The 19,977-nt window shown below is 34.8% G+C and overlaps 1 protein-coding gene across 18 annotated transcripts in view; it reads left to right on the forward strand.

Moving 5' to 3' along the window:
- PCM1 (pericentriolar material 1) overlaps positions 1-19,977 on the forward strand; it is a 79,540-nt gene that overhangs the window by 45,389 nt on the left and 14,174 nt on the right. For 9 of the 18 annotated variants that reach the window (XM_064477510.1, XM_064477506.1, XM_064477507.1 and 6 more), the window contains 7 exons: positions 5,303-5,467; positions 7,741-7,797; positions 10,162-10,334; positions 10,684-10,815; positions 14,983-15,103; positions 16,587-16,766; positions 17,009-17,145. In XM_064477510.1, the coding sequence (XP_064333580.1) occupies positions 5,303-5,467; positions 7,741-7,797; positions 10,162-10,334; positions 10,684-10,815; positions 14,983-15,103; positions 16,587-16,766; positions 17,009-17,145 (965 nt within the window). The remainder of the gene's footprint in view (positions 1-5,302; positions 5,468-7,740; positions 7,798-10,161; positions 10,335-10,683; positions 10,816-14,982; positions 15,104-16,586; positions 16,767-17,008; positions 17,146-19,977) is intronic. The other 9 variants (XM_064477513.1, XM_031440239.2, XM_064477514.1 and 6 more) reach the window with 3 other exon arrangements.

Here is a 19,977-nt window from a genome sequence, read left to right on the forward strand (position 1 = left end):
CATTGCAATCTTTGAATAGCATACGGATGAAACCACTTTTTTAAAGTTTGCTCTTAGTCCTTCAGGAATTCAACCTTAGTTAATATGGTAGAATATTAACCTGTATTTTATTGAATCTTGCCATTGAGTATCATATCAAAGTTCTCTTTATAGTGTTAACTGCATGCCGCTTTTTAAAAAAAAGTTTTTTTTTAATGATCCTTGAACTTACTGAAGTCTAACAATAGGTTAAAAATAGTTTTGTTGGCTAAAATCTAGAATATTATAGCTAAAGGAGGCTCCTTCAGGTTTGCAGGAGATACTTTTTTTGTCTGTGGCCTTGAAAGATTGTTCTGTGTTCAAGGAAACAGTATTTACTTAAGAACAAAATATTCTAGACATGTAATCAGAAAAGTGAATAATCACTGCACTAGGCTAATTCCTTTTCTTGGAAGCTCAACAACACTTGTAAGTACAGTAAAGGTCCTGGGAAACTGCAGTAAAAAAATCCACTTGTAAACTTCTATGGCGTTCATCTCAACCAATTTTGGGTAATGGAACCCTTGAAAACTCTGATGAAAACGATAGATGTAAAAAAGAACACATGCTTTTTTTTTTTTTTTTTTTTAAGTGCTTCATGTATCCTAAAGTCCTTGGCCTCCTACCCCTACTCCCATGTGGAGAATCTGATTTGATGGTTAAACAAGCACATTTGAACAGGGGTAACAGTTTTTCAGCTTATACATTATCATCTTTGAGATAATTTTTCAGTTATGTAGATTTGGGAGGATCTCATTTACTTAGTAGATTATCAAGGATCTGAAGCCATTCAGATGAATGAAATACAACTACTGTGCCTTCTCCGTGATCACTCTTGATGCCACTAGAGAACGTTTAAATAGATAATGACCATTTTGAAAGAGGCCTTTTGGGTAACTCATTGAACTTTTTATTCCCTATTATCAGACCCCACAAAAATGCTTTTTGTCATATGAATAAATGAAGAAAAACTAACATTTGTTATCCCAGCATTCTCTTAGTAAGCTAGTTAATTTGAGTACGCTAGGGCAATGCTTCTTAAACTTTAATGTTTAATACAGATTTCTTTGGGAATCTTGTTTAAAGTCAGATTCTGATTCAGTCAGTCTGAAGAGGGACCTGACAGGCTGCGTTTTTGACAAGCTCCCAAGTATTGCTGATCAGTACTGACAGTGTAGTCTGTGGACCACACTGTAAGCAGCAGGGTCTCAGAAGACTCTTTGCTAGCATGTGGCCGTGTCTACCTGAGCCTAGAGATTCTGTTGTGTTTGCAGTTTTGAAGCCCTTTTATTCTGAAGAATTATGGTCCCAGATATACACTTCAGCTTTTTTTACGTCAGGGCAAAGATTTATATTGTAATCTATTTGTTCTCTTCCCTCATATTTAAGTATAAAAATACCTGCCTAAAACACGCATTCACATCTGTTCAAGAGGCATTCAAGACCATCTGTCAGTGAGAGCCCTGCTTAAGGTGCACACACAAAAATGAAAGGCCTGAAAGCAGAACCCAACCAGTATATGCAGACTCAGACTAATATGTAGCAAAATCAGATTAGCTAAATCCTCGCTATTCAAGATGTGACCCATGGCAGGCTGCACGGCATTATCTGGGAGCTTATAGAGATGGAGATTCTTGGGTCCCACTTTATACCAACTGAATCAGAATGCATTCTTTTTCATTGTGCATGCTAGTGAGATTCCAGATGTTTTAGTATGAATATATGTACATTAAACTCTGGGAAATGCTGAGCTAGACTGCTAATTTATGTTGCTTTTGTTCTCTTTATAGGATAGGAATAGCTGTGATTTCTTAGAAAAAAAGAGTATTTACTCTGCCTTGAAGGAAGTAGGAATGGAGGTCAATAGAAGATTGGAAAGCATTCCAAATTGTAGTAACAGTAAGAAAAGTAGTACAGAGTCAGGATAAAGCAAGAAGAGATGAGAGAGCTGGGGAAGGACATAGGATATGACAAATAGACCAGCACAGTGAGACTTAAGTTGCTGTCCTGAGAGAGATCATACAGTCAGTTATACTGTCCTGAATTTACTAGACTGAACTGTTCATTATCTGTTTTTTGAGCATGTTGACAATCATTCAGAAGTGGCATGCTAAATCTTCATTTAACTTTGCTTCCCATGATAGTAATGTACCAGTGATGGTACGCTTTAGAAGGTCTTTGTATGCAAAGTAGGATTTTTCAAGTTACGTAATAATCATCTTTTAAACTTCAGTTCAAATTCGGGCTTTATGAGTTGAGCGTGATTTCTTGCCTTATTGGGCGTTTCAGTTGTCAGACCATAACTTGGTTATACTCTGCCAGGCCCCCTCTCTCTTTAGACGAGTAGGAGCATATAGTCTAGATGGTCCTTGTTCTTTCCTTGGGAAGTTGGGTAGGACTGTTAATGTACTAACTTCTGGGTTCTACCCAGCTCTGAATCTTTTCATTTCTTCCCTCCTCCACTCTTACTGCTCACTAATGAAGACTGAGATAAAATGAATGTCAAACCTTGGGCAAGTCAAGGCCTGACAGATGTGACCAGTAAAGAAACAGCCTTTTTTAGATTGAGGCTTACAAAGGCAGAGAAAGGAAGAGTAGCCAAAGGTGCTAGCTCCATGTGTCCCATGTTCTACTGACCATAAGGGCGGCACTGAAACAGAACAGACCAGATGACAGTTGCAGCCTGAGTGGCGGGACACCCTATAGCTGAGGAGCCAGTGCTGTATTACAGCTAAGCCACTGTGTAGAATGGAGATTTACCATTGGGGTGAGGCAGAAAGGTCTCATATTTCATCAGAGCCTGGGAGGAGATGAGAAATTCTCTCATGACTGCCTTCCAGGGGAGGTGGGAAACCCCTGGGTTTCATGTTCCAGGAGGCTCATAAGGCCTCCTGCCAAGACTTTGATTCAGTTATGGTTCAGTCCTTACCTGTGTGGCCTGTGTGGATACATGGAAAGTCTCCAGGGTACCATGGCTGGGCCATTTCCCTACAGTGGAGACACAACTAAACTTTCTTCTAGTGATGTCAGCCACTTGTGCTGAGGAAAACAGAATGGGGGCACGGGAAGGAATGATGGAGTGAGGTGACTCCCGTACAGTAATGAACATCATCTATTGTTGATGTTGTTACACCAGCTGGCCTCACCAGTGTTACTCTGAAGTATTATTAATGTCTATTAAATTGCCTTCTCTCCCTGGAGGATTACTAGTAAAGTGCCTAAAAGAAAAACAGAGGTAAAATCGAGAGGGAAACGATTAGAGGCTTAAGGACAAATCTCAGAGATTGTTTATAACGTAAACAAGTAAAAGAAAGTGAAATAACACCCATCCATGGACAAAAAAGGACTACAACTCAAGAATCCTGTTCTCAGACAAGAGATTCTTCACTTGTCAAGATGAAAAGCTTTTGGTGTAGCTTACCCAAAGAAAACTGTAGAAACAACGTAGGAGTTAGTTTAGAGACCTTTGTGTAGGGGAAGGTGAAAAGGAGAGGTAGCAAACAGTTCCGTAAAGAAAGCAGTGATTTAATCTCAGTTATTAATATATATTTAAAAGTAAAACATTAGCAATTTTGCCAATATATCAAAAAAGAATGTTAGACTGTTGTCAGTAGGGTTTATTAGAGAAATGTAATAGTGATTTAGTATCAGGAAATCTTCAACATGATTTATGATATCAAGCACATTAGGACAGAAATCACATAATTATAGCAGTAGATTCGACAAAATTTTAAGTCATTCTTAATAAAAATATACCTGGAAGAAGAAAGCAGTTATTTAAATATAATAAAGACTATTAGCTAATGTCAATCACAGGCACCACTGTAAAATACTCCAAAGCTAGTTCTATCAAAATTAGGACGTAAACAGGGATTCCCTGTCTACCACCAACATTAGGTAGCATTGTTTGGAAAATACTATGATAAGCAATTAAATAATTGGAATAAATACTTGAAAGGGAAGGAAACAAATTTTGTTATTTTTTTTTTAAGTGAGTCCAAGAAGACACTGGAAAACAGCTATCTAGCTAAGCTATTAACTAAGTAGAGTAGTTACTGTTTAGTAACTGAGTTAGCTATTTAAAGTGGTTGTGAAATAAGTGTGCAGATGTTTTTCTTTACCAGAGTAATACCCATTAGAAATGGAATTGGGGGCAAGTGGAATATTCTTTTCATAGTAATATCCAAAGCTATTGGGGCATAAAAATCCTTAGGAATAAATTTAACAAGAAGTACTAGATCCATAAAAAATTTTTGAAGAACACGAAACAAGATTGAACAAATACAAAAACCATGTTTTTAAATGAGAATGTATAAAATTACTAAATATCAGTTCTCTTTAAATTAATAAATACTTTTAATGTTACTACATTTTGAATCCCTATGGATTATTTTTGAAATTGGAGGAAAAATTCTCAAAGCTTATAATGGAAAGACAAGTGTCCAAGAGTAGCCAAGAAAAGAAGCTGGGTAGGACTTGCCTTACCAGATGTTTAAACACACTGTAAAATTTATGTGGCTAAAAGAGTGAAAATGGCATTGGATGGAATAGATAAGTTAAAAAATGGGATGCCTAGAAATAACGCCTAATAAATATGGAGATTTAATATATTGACAAAGGTTGTATTTTAATTCAATGGAAAAGGGTAGGTATTGTCAACTTTCCACGTGAAACAAAATACAGTTGAGTTCCTACGTTGTGCTTTACACCAAAAAGTAAATGTAGAAAAATTAGTAACAAAACAGAGAAAATTTAGTAGAATATACACATAACCTATGGATGGGTATGACTTTTTAAACCGTGTTACACAAAAAGTACATGAAAGCAGACATTTGATTATTTAATACCCCTTACTCTCTTATGAACATAACGATTAGATGTGATTCTTATATTTCCTAATACTGAAGAATTGTTAACTTGGAGTCTAATAGAGAATCAGGTTATAGAAGGCCTACCACATACATAGTTTGAGTTGGGATGTGTTTATTGAGATGAATATCAAAGGACAGTGAAGTGTGAGAATTTATTACTGTTACCCTGTACCTCCACAGGTATTGCAAGATTATTTCCAAGACACATTATTTACTGTTTGATTTCTGTTTATACCAGGCCTTCACAGCATTCTTTTTTTTTTTTTTAACGTTTTTTATTGATTTATAATCATTTTACAATGTTGTGCAGCATTCTAAATTGAGTTATCTCTATTATTTCACTGTGGAAGTCAATTTCCCTTTCAGTTTGAGTTAGTTGCAGCTGATAACAGTTGTTACTTTTCTTACTCAAGGGTATGAAAGTGCCAGTATGTCTAGCACATGTGAACCTTGCAAAAGTAGGAACAGACATTCAGCCCAGACTGAAGAGCCTGTTCAAGCAAAAGTGTTCAGCAGAAAGAATCATGAACAGCTGGAAAAAGTAATAAAATACAGTAGGTCTACAGAAATATCTTCAGGTATGTTCTTTGGTTTGTTTTCATTTAAGGACTTCATCTTAGATTTGAAAAGCTGTATTAAAACAAGTTTTAAAATTTATCTTTTACATTTCTCTATCATCTGTAAGGTTTTATAGTAGAGATTACAGTACACAATTCTTGATATCAAGAAATGTAAGTTAGAAATTTTTTTTTGGTTGTACTACTCTCCTTTGACACATTTTGACAAAATTCTGAACAAAGTATAGTTGACATTAATTTGATACTCCTAATTTGAAATTCTGAAAATCTTACCTGAATAAGAATTTGATACAAAATCATGTCATTCCCCTTCTTAAAACCTCTGGCCTTCACCATGCCTGCAGGAGAAAGTCCAGATGCCTTAATGTAACATATATGGCCAGCAGAGATTTAGTTCCTTCCTGCCTCTCCAGACGGATTCTCGCTACCCTCTACCTTGAACTTGACTCTCAGTGGCACCCAACTGAAGTTTTCCCGTATCCGTTGTGTTGTTTCTCCCCTCAGCATCTGTCTTTTCTGCCTTAAGTCCTTTTTTGCTCTTTGTAAGACGTTTTCACTGCTGGACTCTTAAATAAAATCTTAATTCTGCAACTCTGGAATTGCATCCAAATTCTATCTGGGCTGAGACAGCATTTCTCCTTTTTGTTTTCTGGTATAGCCTGTGTAAACCTCTTTTGTTTCCTGTATCGCATTAAATAGTGTTTACCTGTTTAAGTGTGTATCACCTTTTTGAGTCCCTTAGTAGCAGATAACATCTTTTCATATTTATATATTGAATGTTAACACGGGACCTGACACATGGTAGGCACTTAGTGAATGTTTATTGAGTGAATGGAGTCATATGTATTTGTCACTTGTTTTAGTTTAAGTAAATACTGGCACTTTCCTGGTTTATAAAGAATAAGTATATCTCAAAGAAATATGGGGAGGGAGGCAATAAATATAGACTCAGTTTTCAGCTGTCAATAAGACCTCTGATGAAAATGATAATAGCAGCTACAGTTTGTATTATGCTGTACTGTTTTCAAATTAAACAAATACCTCATTTGAACCTCATAATCCTGTTAATTGGTTTTATTTTCATTTTGCAGATGAGGAAACATGGTCAGAGGGGGTACCTGTTTTTTCCCAGTTCTTATAAAGGGCCAGTAGTATAAACTAGTGCAATTTTTCTGGAAAGCTTCAAAAATCATGCCCTTGACCCAGTAATTTTATTGGTAGGCATCCATCCTAAGGAAACAAAAGTAGTAAAAATAAATTGGGGTTTAGTATTGACTGAACAGCATGAGTCCAACTATGTTTAAACAAAAATCTGGATGAAAAAAGACTGGAAGAAAATTTGTCAAAATATAAATAGTGGTTTTATCATCTTTGAACTCCTCTATATTTTCTAAAACTTATGAGTATTTATTACTTTTGTAATCATAAAAGAAACATCACATTTTATTCATATTTTGAAATGATTTCCTCAGGCTCATATTGCTTGAAAATGGTAGATCTCAAGTTTCAGTCCTGGTCTCCTGTTAAGTCCAGCATCCTTCAGTCAAATACATCATTTCTATTGTCCTGACCCGAGCATTTTTTCAGAATTTTGTAATTTCTTTAACTTTATCAAATAGTGATATCTTCAAACAGTAAACAGTTGGGTGGAGGTTGGGGAAGGGCATTAAGTTTACAGCTTAATAAGTTGGATATCAGTTATCTAAATAATTGATGGTGGGTCAACAGTACTTCAGACTTTATTACTGTCACTTAGAAAAATATAACCATCAAATTTTGGTGAACTGAAAAATGTTTGAATAATATAAAAATACCTTTGTGTGTATTTACATATTCACTTTCTAAAAAGACTCAATTTTGGTTTTAACCATTACCCTGAAGTTCTTCATAGCATGTAATAGTGGTTTTTGTTAAACGATCATTGGATTGTAGCGTATATGGCTGCTAGTACTGAACTGTGCAGTCCTATTCTCCCTCGGGAATTGTAGGAGGTTCACCTTGTTGAGTGTGCTTCTAAGAGTGAATGGTGGGAGTTGATTGTAATTATCATCAGTCACATCAATACAACTTTATAGCAAACCTTTTGATATTTTCCCTGATGAGATGATTTTTAAATAGAGAATAAACCATACCTTGTGATAACATTTCAGTTCAGGCAAATGATTTTTAAAAATTTGCTTATTTCTTTTTCATTCATTTATTCATATTATAGACCCTGTCTTTACTATTCATACACATTTTATGTTCATCCTTATGTCTGCCCTTTCCTACAGCACATGCTAGGAGAATACTACAGCAGTCTAACAGAAATGCATGCAATGAAGCGCCAGGTAACAATCTGCTTAGTTTTGGTGTACACCTTTTGTTAATTTTTTCCATTGGTCCTAAAATCCTTAGTTTTATTGTTCTGGGTTTTTTTTTTTTTTAGATTTAGCTTAGTATATATATGTAATTTGACTTATAAAAGTGAAAGAATTCATACTCATAAATTCAGAAACTTTTCGTTTATAATTCTTGGTTGGTAAAATTGGCTGCTTTTCTTGTTTTCATTTTCCATTAGTAGATTTAACGTAACCAACACATTCATATAGGTAATGGAAAAAACCTTTTTATAATTTGGCATTTTATTTGAAGTTATTTATTTTGTGTTCTTTAAATGATAAAGAGCATTAATATTTTTATAAAACAAAAATAGTTATTTTTATTCCTAGCTCTGATTTATAGTGTTAAATATTATGTATGACTTCGATTGTAGTTGCTTGTTTTTTCCTTTGCCAGTCAACATTTATGAAAAAGTAAACCATTGAGCAAAAAACAATTGTGACATGCAAAGATCATGATAAAGATCATGGAAAATTACAAAGGTTGCAGAATGCTATTTTAGTTTTAAAACTGTATTTTTGTTAGATATGGTTCTGTGTGATTTAGAAATGTAAATACTCTTTAATGCCTCCTGTGCTGTACATGAGCAAAAAAGAGAAGCCTGTTATGGGCCTTTAGGATAATTTAAAGAAAAAAAACAAGGACTTCACACAAAGCTAAATATATCAGTGGCACTTCCTTAAGAAAAAAACTGTGAATGTAGGGTGAAAACAAGATAGAATCAGAGAAATCTGACTGATTCAAGTCAAGGACTGCTTACCTAAACTATACATTTTAGTCCAGGAGGAGAAACTGGCAAAGAATTTCTACTTCTCTATTGTAGGTGGGAGGGATGAGGCATATGTTTGGCATAATTCATTATTTGGGAATAATTTAATCTTTGATACATAATTTAGAGTGATAATTTTATCATATACAGAGGTATGAAAGATGTCATTAAATATTGCTTTGTTCTTAACATTTTTGAAATAAACACTTTCTAAAACAACTGATCAAACATACTACATACTACAGTACAGTATATATATTGGGAAATTTGCATGGTGTCATATCTTCTTATCTGGATTTTTTCCTACAAATAGAGACTTCCTACAGAAATAGTTTTGGTTCCTGCTTATAATAAATATTTTTGTAGTAATGTATCACATTTAGACATTTTAAAACTACTTAGAGAATTTTAGTGCATCTCTTCGTTTTATACTCATATCTGAGTCAAGATATGCATATTTATTATCATTATTTTATAGTTGTAGAAATTGAGACATGAAGATATTGATTTACTTAGTAAAATAGTAGAAAGTTATTTCATTAGACCACATTTGCTTTGCATTTTTAAATTTTTCTTGCAAAAAGTGAATTAAGTCTTAATATCTTTGCTTATATATTTGAAAGCACAGTATATTGAAACACTCAACATTTCAAATTCTCTTTTTGAGAAACATGTCACTGATTTCTGTGGAACTTGAATGTTTAACTATTTGTGGTTCTACTGTTGCTCTAGAGGGTTTATAGAATTTGATCATTAGAAGAGCACTTGGAGATTTTTTTTTCTCAGAGAACTCAAAATGGGTACAGTTCCTAATTTGTACTTTTAAAAATAAAGGTGTGACTGTATACCTCTTAAGGGTGATAATTCTTTGTTACCAACAAATATGTGTAGCAAGGTTTTTGCTAAATGACAGGAGTGATGCTTACATTCTGTGAAACTGAAAGCTTCATTTGGTCACTGTCTGCTCCAGCTTATACTGAGTATGTCAGTAAGACACTATAGTAAAACTGAATTATTATATTACAGTTACAAATTCAATTTTTCATCAATACAGCATCATAGCAGAGATTCAAGAATTAGTGGACCTAACTAGATAAAACTTAAAATAGTAGCTTTCCTTGGCAGCATTTAGTTTGTTCTCAATATTAACAAAACAAACTAATTTCCTTTCCTGTAACAAAATTCATATTAGCAAAAAAAGGCACTTAGCTCATTTCATTTAAGTGCTAAAAGATTTCCATTGATTATTCCTAAGAAATATGTAAAAATTTTCAGATTTTTTTTATTGTGAAATAAGTTTGGTCTAAGTTGCTAAGGAATATTATTTATACATTTAAATATTTCTTATGTAGTATATATCTTGATATTTTTAAGATTATTTTTATCTTGGTAATTTTAAGATTCTTTTTCTACTTTACAAGCCCTAAAATAGAATTAAGTGTATTCTGAGTTTAAAGTAATTTAAAGTTGAGAGTAATGATACAAGCTAATAGAAACAGGAACATATTTCAACATTAACTTCCTGATCTTTTATATCTTCCAGAAACGGGGAGTGATTTTTCCATGTTTGAAGCTTTGCGTGATACCATTTATTCTGAAGTAGCTACGCTGATTTCTCAAAATGAGTCTCGTCCACATTTTCTTATTGAGCTCTTCCATGAGCTTCAGCTACTTAATACGGACTACTTGAGACAGAGGGCTTTATATGCATTGCAGGTATCTGGTACCTAACATTCTTGTTCGTACTCTGTCTGATACTGCCATTCTTCACAGTTATATCTGGTTACTTTCTTTGACTGAAGCATGTCCTTGTTCCATAAATATTTTGATCTGCTTTCTACGTGCTTTCATGCCACTTTATTTAAATCTTCTTACACAGCTTAAGTAGCTTTCAGATAGTCTTTTTCTGAGCAGTTTTTCAGTGTTTTGTGTTTAATGTTATTTCTTCTTCACAGTTAAGCTGTGAGGTGAAAAGTATTGCATTTGTTCTTCTATCTGCTTTTGTTTTTAACTTCGTGTTTAAACAAATGTTTTTCATAAATATCTATCTTATTTCCTTATTTAGGACATAGTATCCAGACATATTTCTGAGAACCATGAAAAAGAAGGGGAAAATGGAAAGTCGGTGAATTCTGGAACTTGGATAGCATCCAACTCAGAACTTACTCCCAGTGAAAGCCTTGCTACAACTGACGATGTAAGCTGATATGATTAATGAGGGGTAGACGTAATTTCAGTAGGCAGCAAGCAAAAGTTAAGTAGGTTGTTTTAAACTGTGAGTATACCTAATATATATGGTTTTTAGCTTTTTTAAAAAGCTAGGTGTAATGTATTACTTTATTTGAGGTGAGGTATAAAAATAGGGCAGCAGCACCAAAAATTATATATAAATAGTTATAAGGTCTAAAATAGCCATAGTTAGATCTCCTTTGCCTAACATAGGAGTTGACTCTTACGGCAATTCAGTAAAATTTGTTGTATTCATTCAAGATACTGAGTAAACCAGACAGCAGTTAGATCACAAGAGCCCTTGAGTAAATAAATACCAAGTAAATCATGTCTTTGGGTTAGAAAAGAAGCCTAGACAAAGGAAAGCCAGGAAGAAAATGTAATTTAATGTATTAAAATTGATGAAGAAAATTTTGAATAAAGTGAAAAAGACTTGGACATGGAAAATAGTGGTAAGGAAAGTGTGTATTTTCAATAGACTGTGTCCTCTAAATGATGCCTACCTCGCACATAGGAGTTTGAATGACGATGACTAACTGCTAGGATACGGAGGTGATAATGTGCTGGGTACTTGGAAATCAGCTTTGTAAAGGTTCAGATCCTTATTCTGTTGTAAAAGATGATATGTGGTCCTGGGATAGCAAGTACATTCTTATACCAGTTTCAACACATGGATATCTATGGATAGGAGTGCCATAATTGATTAGCAAATATCTGCCATAGATGGAGAGTTGGAAGCGTATTACTGTGTTTCTGCCCATTGTTGATACAATAATAATATACATTTTTATGAAAAGATAGCTTTCTCAAAAGACCATCTTCTTTGAATATATAGTAATTTCCTTATAACTGTTGAGAAGTTTTTCTGAATTTTTGCTCTGGTTTTACTCGTGTTTAAAACAGTACTTTCCCAAGTTATCTTTTCTGCTTAAAACCTTTCTTCACTAGGCTCCAACTCCTATATTACTATGAATGTAAACCAGTGTCCAAAAACTACATGATTTTGACTTGTTAATATCAAATATAAATGAATGTAACTAATTGCCACTTGGGATTAATTGTTATTATAACTAATTGAAAATTGTGTTCTCTTTTTTGTGGGACATGAAAAGTGGTCCAGCCATATACACAAAAAATAGGAGATACTAGGTTATATTAAATTTTATTAGGCATTGAAATAACTTACTGAGAGAGCATGAAGAGTGTCTTTTCTTAGAAATCTTCTTTAGTAGTTTTATTTCCTTAAGTCCAGTGCCTTTCTTTTTATCCAAAGTTCATATAAGCAGCATTGCTTCTAGGATTTGAGTACATTGGTTTGCACCATCAACAGCAGATTTTGAAAATTGAGCTACAATGTATGATAAAATTAACCTGACAAGGTTTAAAAGTCGAATAAAATTTAAAGATACAATAGTACTTAATAAGTAGGTGTCTTAGCTCTGGCTGGTACAACAAAATACTGTAGACTAGATGACTTAAACAACAGACGTCCATTTCTCATGGTCCTGGAGGCTGGGAAGTCCAAGATCATTGTGCCAGCAGTTTTAGTTCTTGGTGCACGCAGGCCCTCTTCCTGGCTTGCAGATGGCCACTTTCTCCCTGTATCCTCACATGGCAGTGATAGGAGGCTCAGGTGTCTCTTCCTCTTACAAGGGCCATAATGGGGACTCCACCCTCAAGACCTCATCTAAATCTGACTATCTCACAAAGGCCCTACCTCCTAATATTATTAAAACATCAGCATGTAAATTTGGGAGGGGAGATGCAAAAATTCAGTCCATAACTGTAGGGATCTGGCATAAATATTAATACTTAGTATTACTTTTACTTTTTACAATTTAATTTAAAATTTTTAATGGAGGTATTGGGCATTGAACCAAGGACTTTGTGCATGCTAAGCATGCGCTCTACCACTGAACTATACCTTACCCCCCAGTATTACTTTTAAATAACTAAATCAGTTCTTTAATTTTTTTCATCAAACTTAAATTTAGCATTAATGTCAACATTTTCCATTTATTAATTAATGTCAGTTAATCATTAGCAGCGGCATAGCATCCAGTGTTCATACCCACAGATCTAGAGCAGTGCTGTCCAGTAGAACTTTCTATAGTGATGGAACTGTCTTATAATCTGCATTGTCTAATTTAGTACCCATTCACCACATATGGCTATTGAGCACTTGAAATATGGCTAGTGGGATGGAGGAGGTAAATTTTTAATTTTATTTGCTTTAAATAGCCATATGGCTAGTGGTTACCAAATTGGGTGGATATAGTCTTATTCTTCATGTTTCTAGGCCAAGGTCCTTTGAGTTCCATTAATGCAGCTTTTACACATACCTTTTAGAGCATGTGAAAGAACCTTCATGCCATGAAAGAGAGAATTAAAGTAGACATCTAAGGATTATAAGTCAGGGATGATGAGCAACTGAGGTTTCAGAATAGAAAGAAACAATTTGAATCTTCTACTCCAGGTGCTATAAAATGACAAAGGCATATCTACTTTCAAGTCTGACTTGAAGGTGCAATAAAATGGTTCCACTTCCTAAAACATGTTCCCTAATGCCTGAATTTCCTTTAACCAGGGGCATACCTTTCATTTCATAATTTAGGAGAGAACTTTAACAGATCAGTAGCTAGGAGAAAGAACACAATTGTGAAATGAGTTACAATCAAAATATAATTGAGACCCCTCCTAATCACAGTATACACAAAAATTAATCTGAAATTACTTACAGTCCTGAAAAAGCTAAAACTGAAAAACTAACAGAAAACTAAATCTTCATGATTTGGACATAAGCAAAGATTTCATAGGACATAGCACTACGTATGAAAGATAAAATCGATAAATTGGACTTCATAAAAATAAAACTCTTCTGCTTTTCAAAGGTACTATTAGGAGAAAATAATCTCAGTACATGTATCTGGCGCATGACTATGAAAGATAAATCCCAACTATATAAAAAACTTCTACAACTCAATTGTAAGACAAACAACTTAATAAAAAGTGGATAAGAGATTTGAACATGTGCTTCACAAAAGAAGTACAGTGTGCAAATTAAAACCACATGAAATATGACCTCACACCCACTAGAAAGGCTGAAATTAAAAGATTGACAGTAAGAAGTACTGGTGTGAATTTGGAGCAATTGGAACTCTCACGCTGCTTGTGGGATTGTAAAATTGTTCAACCATTTTGGAAAGCAGTTTGGCGGTTTCTTATAAAGTTAAGCATAAATTTGGCATGTGACCCAGCAATTTCTCTTCTAAGTGTTCATCCAAGAGAAATGAAAACATGTCCACAAATAATTGTATAGTAATGTTCATAGCATTATTAGTCATGATAGCTACAAACTGGAACATTAACAGATAAATGGATAAACAGACTTTGGTTTGTTTGGAATACTATTCAGCCATTTTAAAAATAATGAACTTCTGAAACACACAACATGGTGGATTAATTTTAGAAACATGCTGAGCAAAAGAAGCCAGACGTTGAAGAGCACATATTGAATGGTTCTACTTATATGAAGTTCTAGAGCCAGCAAAACTAATCTGTGGTGATAGAAATCACGAGTGGGGTGTAGTGGAGATTGACTGTAGAGGATACAAAGGCATTCTAGGCTGATGGAAATGGTCTTTATCTTTAGGAAAGGTGGTGGTGGTGGTGCGTATGTTTTTCAAAACTCATCAAACTGTACACTCAGTGGGTGCATTGTTGTATATAAATAATATTTAAATAAAGTTGACTTAAAAATATGAATAATGCTGTCATGTTTTTCTTCTGGTACGAGACAACCAAATATAGTAAGGTACTAGGCAATCTTATAGTTTGGAGATAGGAGAATTTCCCTGAGGGTGTAGAAGTAATGTTAACTTCTCCAAGTTAGAATTTAATTAGTAGCTGGCTCTGTGTATTTTCATGTACATAATGACAAGTGTTCTGCAGGGGTACTTAATACTTTAATGTTGTCTGTGACTCTATTCAACCTTTTATAACTTTGGTTATATCTCAATTTTAAGTGCATAGTTTTATTCATATACTTAGTTTCTATGTTAAATTTTTAATATTAATCCTAAAAATTTTTAAAGAAATGTTAGTAATTTTATTTGTTTTTTAAACTATAACTTAGGAAACTTTTGAGAAGAACTTTGAGAGAGAAACGCATAAAATAAGTGAGCAAAATGATGCTGATAATGCTAGCGTCATGTCTGTATCTTCAAATTTTGAGCCTTTTGCGACAGATGATCTAGGTAAGCAGAATGTTTTAAAATCTTAGAACATGACATTTTAATACAGCCTTTAAATTGCATTGATAAGGAAACAAAAGTCTAGAAGGTAAGCTGTGGTGGAAGAACATAGACCTAAAAGTCTATCCATCCATCAGTCTAAATTCTAGAATCTCTTCACTTTTAGCTCTTTGACCTCGGGCAAGTCATTGAACCTTTCTGACTCTTTGCATATACTAAGGAAATGGGAATTTACTTACCTTGCTTGCTGTGTTCTTGTGAAAAACATACAGAACTCTCTAGCATGCATAATAGGAGTTCAGAGAATGTTAATTCCTTTCCCTTAAGGGAAAGGTCATCCGTTAAGATCTTCCAGTTAATCAGCAGGAAAAATTCAGAGGTAGCAATGCCTCATCCAATCACATTTTCAATAACAATGTTAATAATTTGAAGTAAGAACTGAAATTTCTTAGCGTATACAATCTTTGTGAGAAACCCAGGTGACTCTAAGGCATGGTCGCCAATAGTACAACAAAAGCTTAGAGTGTTGAGTAGGTGCAAGGGAGAGAAAATACCCAAGTCCTAAATTTGGAAGGGAGATTAGAGAAGAGAAAGATGTCTATGTACCTGATTCATTTTCCAGGCTGTAGCATTTCAAAATATACCTGAAGATTCACTCATTCAGATCCCTGAGGCACTTAGTTGATAGAATAATCTAATGTCCCATAATTCTAGTGTTTATGTGATAACAAGATTTAGATGATTTCAAAGAGTTTTTCTACTACAAAGAAAAAGGCCAAGCCCTGCTCTATCATTGGGTATCTAGCTTTTAGCAAGCAGTAAGTCTTCCTTATGCCTTATCTTAATTACAGAGGATTTGAAGCCCTAGCTCCCTCCTGTCAGGTCTGGACTGAGCTCATCCCACTATAGACAGAAAAATCACTCTGTGGCCTGGCCTACCCCCCTTAATTGTCCCCACTTTCTGAGTTGCCAAGTGATTTTGAGTCCTACCTGTTTAGTTTCTTTAATTGATGGCTTTCTCACAATCCTTCCCCCTACGTTTGAAGTAGACAGAAGAGAATTGGGAAATGTTATTCTGAGGTCTTTTCCTTACCTTAATTACTTGTGTTAGGTTGAATTGTTTGCACCAGAATTTGCACGACGTTTTGGAATTAATTTTTGTTGTACTGTTTAAGGGAAGCAACATGATATAGTGAAATAAATACGGACTTCAGAGTGTAAGAGATCTGGGTTCAAATCCCTAATTCTACATTTAAGTGGCTGTGGAAACCATAGGCAGTTACTTAAGCTCTCTGAAAATGAGGGTACTATCATCTACTTCATAGCGTTATTTTAAGGACTAAACAAATGTGATAATGTATGCTAAGTAACCAGCTAGTACAATGTCAGGAACTTGTTAAGCTAGTTTTTCTTCCCTATGTTCAGACATATTTTTACTAATACATTTTACGGACTACATGAAAAAATTTACTTTCATATCTTCTAGAAATATTTGTTCCATATACAGGTAACACTGTGATTCACTTAGATCAAGCATTAGCCAGGATGAGAGAATATGAGCGTATGAAGACTGAAGCTGAAAGTAACACAAATATCAGATGTACCTGCAGGATTATTGAGGATGAAGATGGTGCTGCTGCTACAACTACGGTTAATAATTTAGAAGGTGTGTTCTGGAATTGATTAAAAATCATAGCTCCATATGTGAAAAATTAAGAGCCCCACTTGATCTATAATGACTTTGTTTGCCTTCTTTTAATTACTAGGGGTACTAGAACTTCATAGATGTTCCTTTGTGTTATTTTAATATAAAACCATCAGAATTTAATATTCTTTAGAATTTTGTATAAATACATACAATGTCATAGACGTTAGTTTGCTAATACAGCATTTTCATTTTTAAATTAGAAACTCCTAATCCTGAAAATCATAGTTCACAACAACCTGTAAGTGAAGTTTCTACCATCCCTTGTCCCAGAATTGATACTCAGCAGCTGGACCGGCAGATTAAAGCAATTATGAAAGAAGTCATTCCTTTTTTGAAGGTAAGCAATAACTTCTAAAAATAAATAAACATTCTGTGTTTTGTTCTTCTTAATTCAGATAAAAGACTCCATTGTACTAAATTCAGGAAATACAGGTAAACAAAAGAAAAAACTAAAAATCTCCCATAATTTTGTCACCCAGTGATAGTCCCTATCAACGTTTTGTGAACCTTTCTGTAATATCTCGTCCATATATAAGTGCATTCTGCTTTTATATCTTATACCATATACATCTTTCTACATCACTGTTTTTCTATTGTGTATTTTTTAGTGCTGACACCATTTATTATTCATTCAAACATATTTGTAGAATACTTACATTATGCCAGGCTTTGTGGACATAGTAGTAAACAAGTCAAGGCCTTTGCTCTCATGCAACTTGAGTGCTAGGATGAGAATATGGACCCCCAAAAAAGTGAATTTAGAACATATAAGTAAATGTGTATCAGGTATATATGTGCTATGCAGAGAGTTAAAGTATGGTGATGTGATGATGTCTCTTTTTGACAGGATAGTCAGGGAAGGCTTCTCGAAGAGGGAACATTTAAGCAGAGATGTGAATAAAGAGCCAGGTTAAGCTGAGATCATCCAGACAGAAAGGTCTTAAGGTAGAAGCTAGCTTGGCATGTTGAAGGAGCTGGAGGAAGGACCTGTGTGGCTATAGGAAATTTTTGTGAGATAATGTTAGAGGAGGAGGAAGGGCCAGTTCTGTACATCATCATAAGCATGATTAGGAGTTTGGATTTTATTTAACATTCGAAGGGAAACTCTTAGAGGATTTTAAGTAAGATACAAAATCTGATTTGTTTGTGGAAAGTTAAACATAGGAGTCAGAAATAACAGTGAGATCAAGTGAGAAATGATAATGGCTTAGATAAGGGTCTGGGGCTATAGAAAGGGAGAAGTAGGCAGTTGGGATATATGTGGGAAATCAGCAGGTCCTAGTGGTAGAAGATGGGTCACCTAAAACATGGCACTAGGTAAGAGAAGGGGACCTAAAGCTGGGGCCCAGGACCCAGTGAGCAACACCTGGTTTCCAACAACATTTGGAAGATGTGCAAAAGAGGAAGAGCTAGGGGTGACCAGGCCGGACTGCAGTAGTGAGCTCTGTGGATTGCTGCTGTGACGGCTGAGTATTGGTGGAATAGAACTGCCTGTTTGTTATTTTATCAGTTCTTGTTGTTAAACATTTATGTTTATTCTGGTTTCTTTTTTACTGTTATGAACAATACTTACATGACTTAGATAAATTTACATATCCAATTTTTCTTTCCTTAGAAATAATTCTTAGACATAGAATTTCTAGCTTTGAGGGTATGAATGTTTTTAAGACTTTTGAGACATACTAAATTGTCCCTCAGAAAGGATAACAATTTATATTGCTGCCAACAGTGGGAGTATGAGACTAGTAAGTAGTACTGTTTATTTTGTTTAATAACAGTGAAAAGGGGAGAGAAGGAAGCGTGCAAGACAGGACTTTTTTCTGAGATGGTACTCTTACATTTTAATTTAAAGTGGAAATTTTCAAAATTAGAAGTGAAGACAATCTTTTCACTCAGATACGGGAAACTGCAAAACATGTTGTCAAGGAGTTCATCTCTTACATCCTTGCACTTGCCAGTGTGTAAGTCATTGACAGTAGGAAGTTGTTTCCATGCGCTTGTATTCCTCCCCTCAGTGGAGGTAATTGCTTTCTTTGGAATATTTTGAGAGAAGAGAGATCTTTGAAAAGGCAGTTACAGAAGCTGCTTCCTCATAAGAGACACTATAGCTAAGAGGAGAAAAGATCATCTGTCTGTGCCCAAATTATTCCATGTAAAAAACTGAGTGACGTAGCCTTTTCCTGGGCAACTGCAGCAGCTCCAGAATGGCCCCTCTGCTTCCTCTTCTAATCTTTCAACTCTCCTGCTAGTGTTACTAGCACTTGCTGATACTTCTGCCTGGCATGCTCTTCCTTCACATGCCGGCATGGCTTTTCCCTTGAATCCTTCAGGTCTTTAGTTAACTGTGTCCTCTTTGGTGAGCAGATCTCCTCCAACTCCTTATCTACTTTTCTTAATCTCAGTAGTGCTTGTCACCTTTGACCTATTTAATCTTTGCTTATTTCTTTATTTTTTTTGTCTTCCCTGTTAAGTGTTAAGTTCCATGAAGTAATGGGAGATTTACATCAGAGATGTTAATCTGTTGTGGTCACTGTCTTACCAGTGCCAAGAATAGTACCTGCATATAGTAGGCAGTCAGTAAATACTTACTGAATAATGAATTAGTAAGTGAATGGCTCCACCAAACCTCGACTATCGTTTTCAGACTGATCAAATATAGTTTGAAGTACAGTTTGAAAACAGTTGGCCTGTAGGATCCAGATCAGATTCAGCATCACTCATAAAACTTTTTACAACCTGGTCCCAGCCTCATAACTGTTCCTTCTGACATATCTTGTATTAGACTTGACAGTTTTCAAAAAAGCACATTGCCCATGCTTCTTCCTTTGCTTAGAATGCCCTTTCACCCTTTCTCTGTCAGGCTTATCCTTCAGGACCCAGCTGAAATATTTTTGCATGTATTTGCAGGTAGGATTTCTCCTTCTCTTTACTCCTCCTGGGATACTTGGTACATGTCTTTATTAAAGCACTTATGACAAAGTGTCACAACTATTTGCATGTGCCTTCCTGTTAGAATAATGTCTTTCAATCTCTTAGTACTTTCACCCAAGAAAGACTTCAGAGACTGGATAAAGGGGATTTGAGGAGATAAGACAAATATATCAGTTTCATCAATTATTCTATGAATTTATCTCCTATTGCAAAATATGTATTTACCCCCTTAAATATT

This window comes from Camelus dromedarius, chromosome 22 (assembly GCF_036321535.1).
Source record: "Camelus dromedarius isolate mCamDro1 chromosome 22, mCamDro1.pat, whole genome shotgun sequence".
Taxonomy (NCBI): domain Eukaryota; kingdom Metazoa; phylum Chordata; class Mammalia; order Artiodactyla; family Camelidae; genus Camelus; species Camelus dromedarius.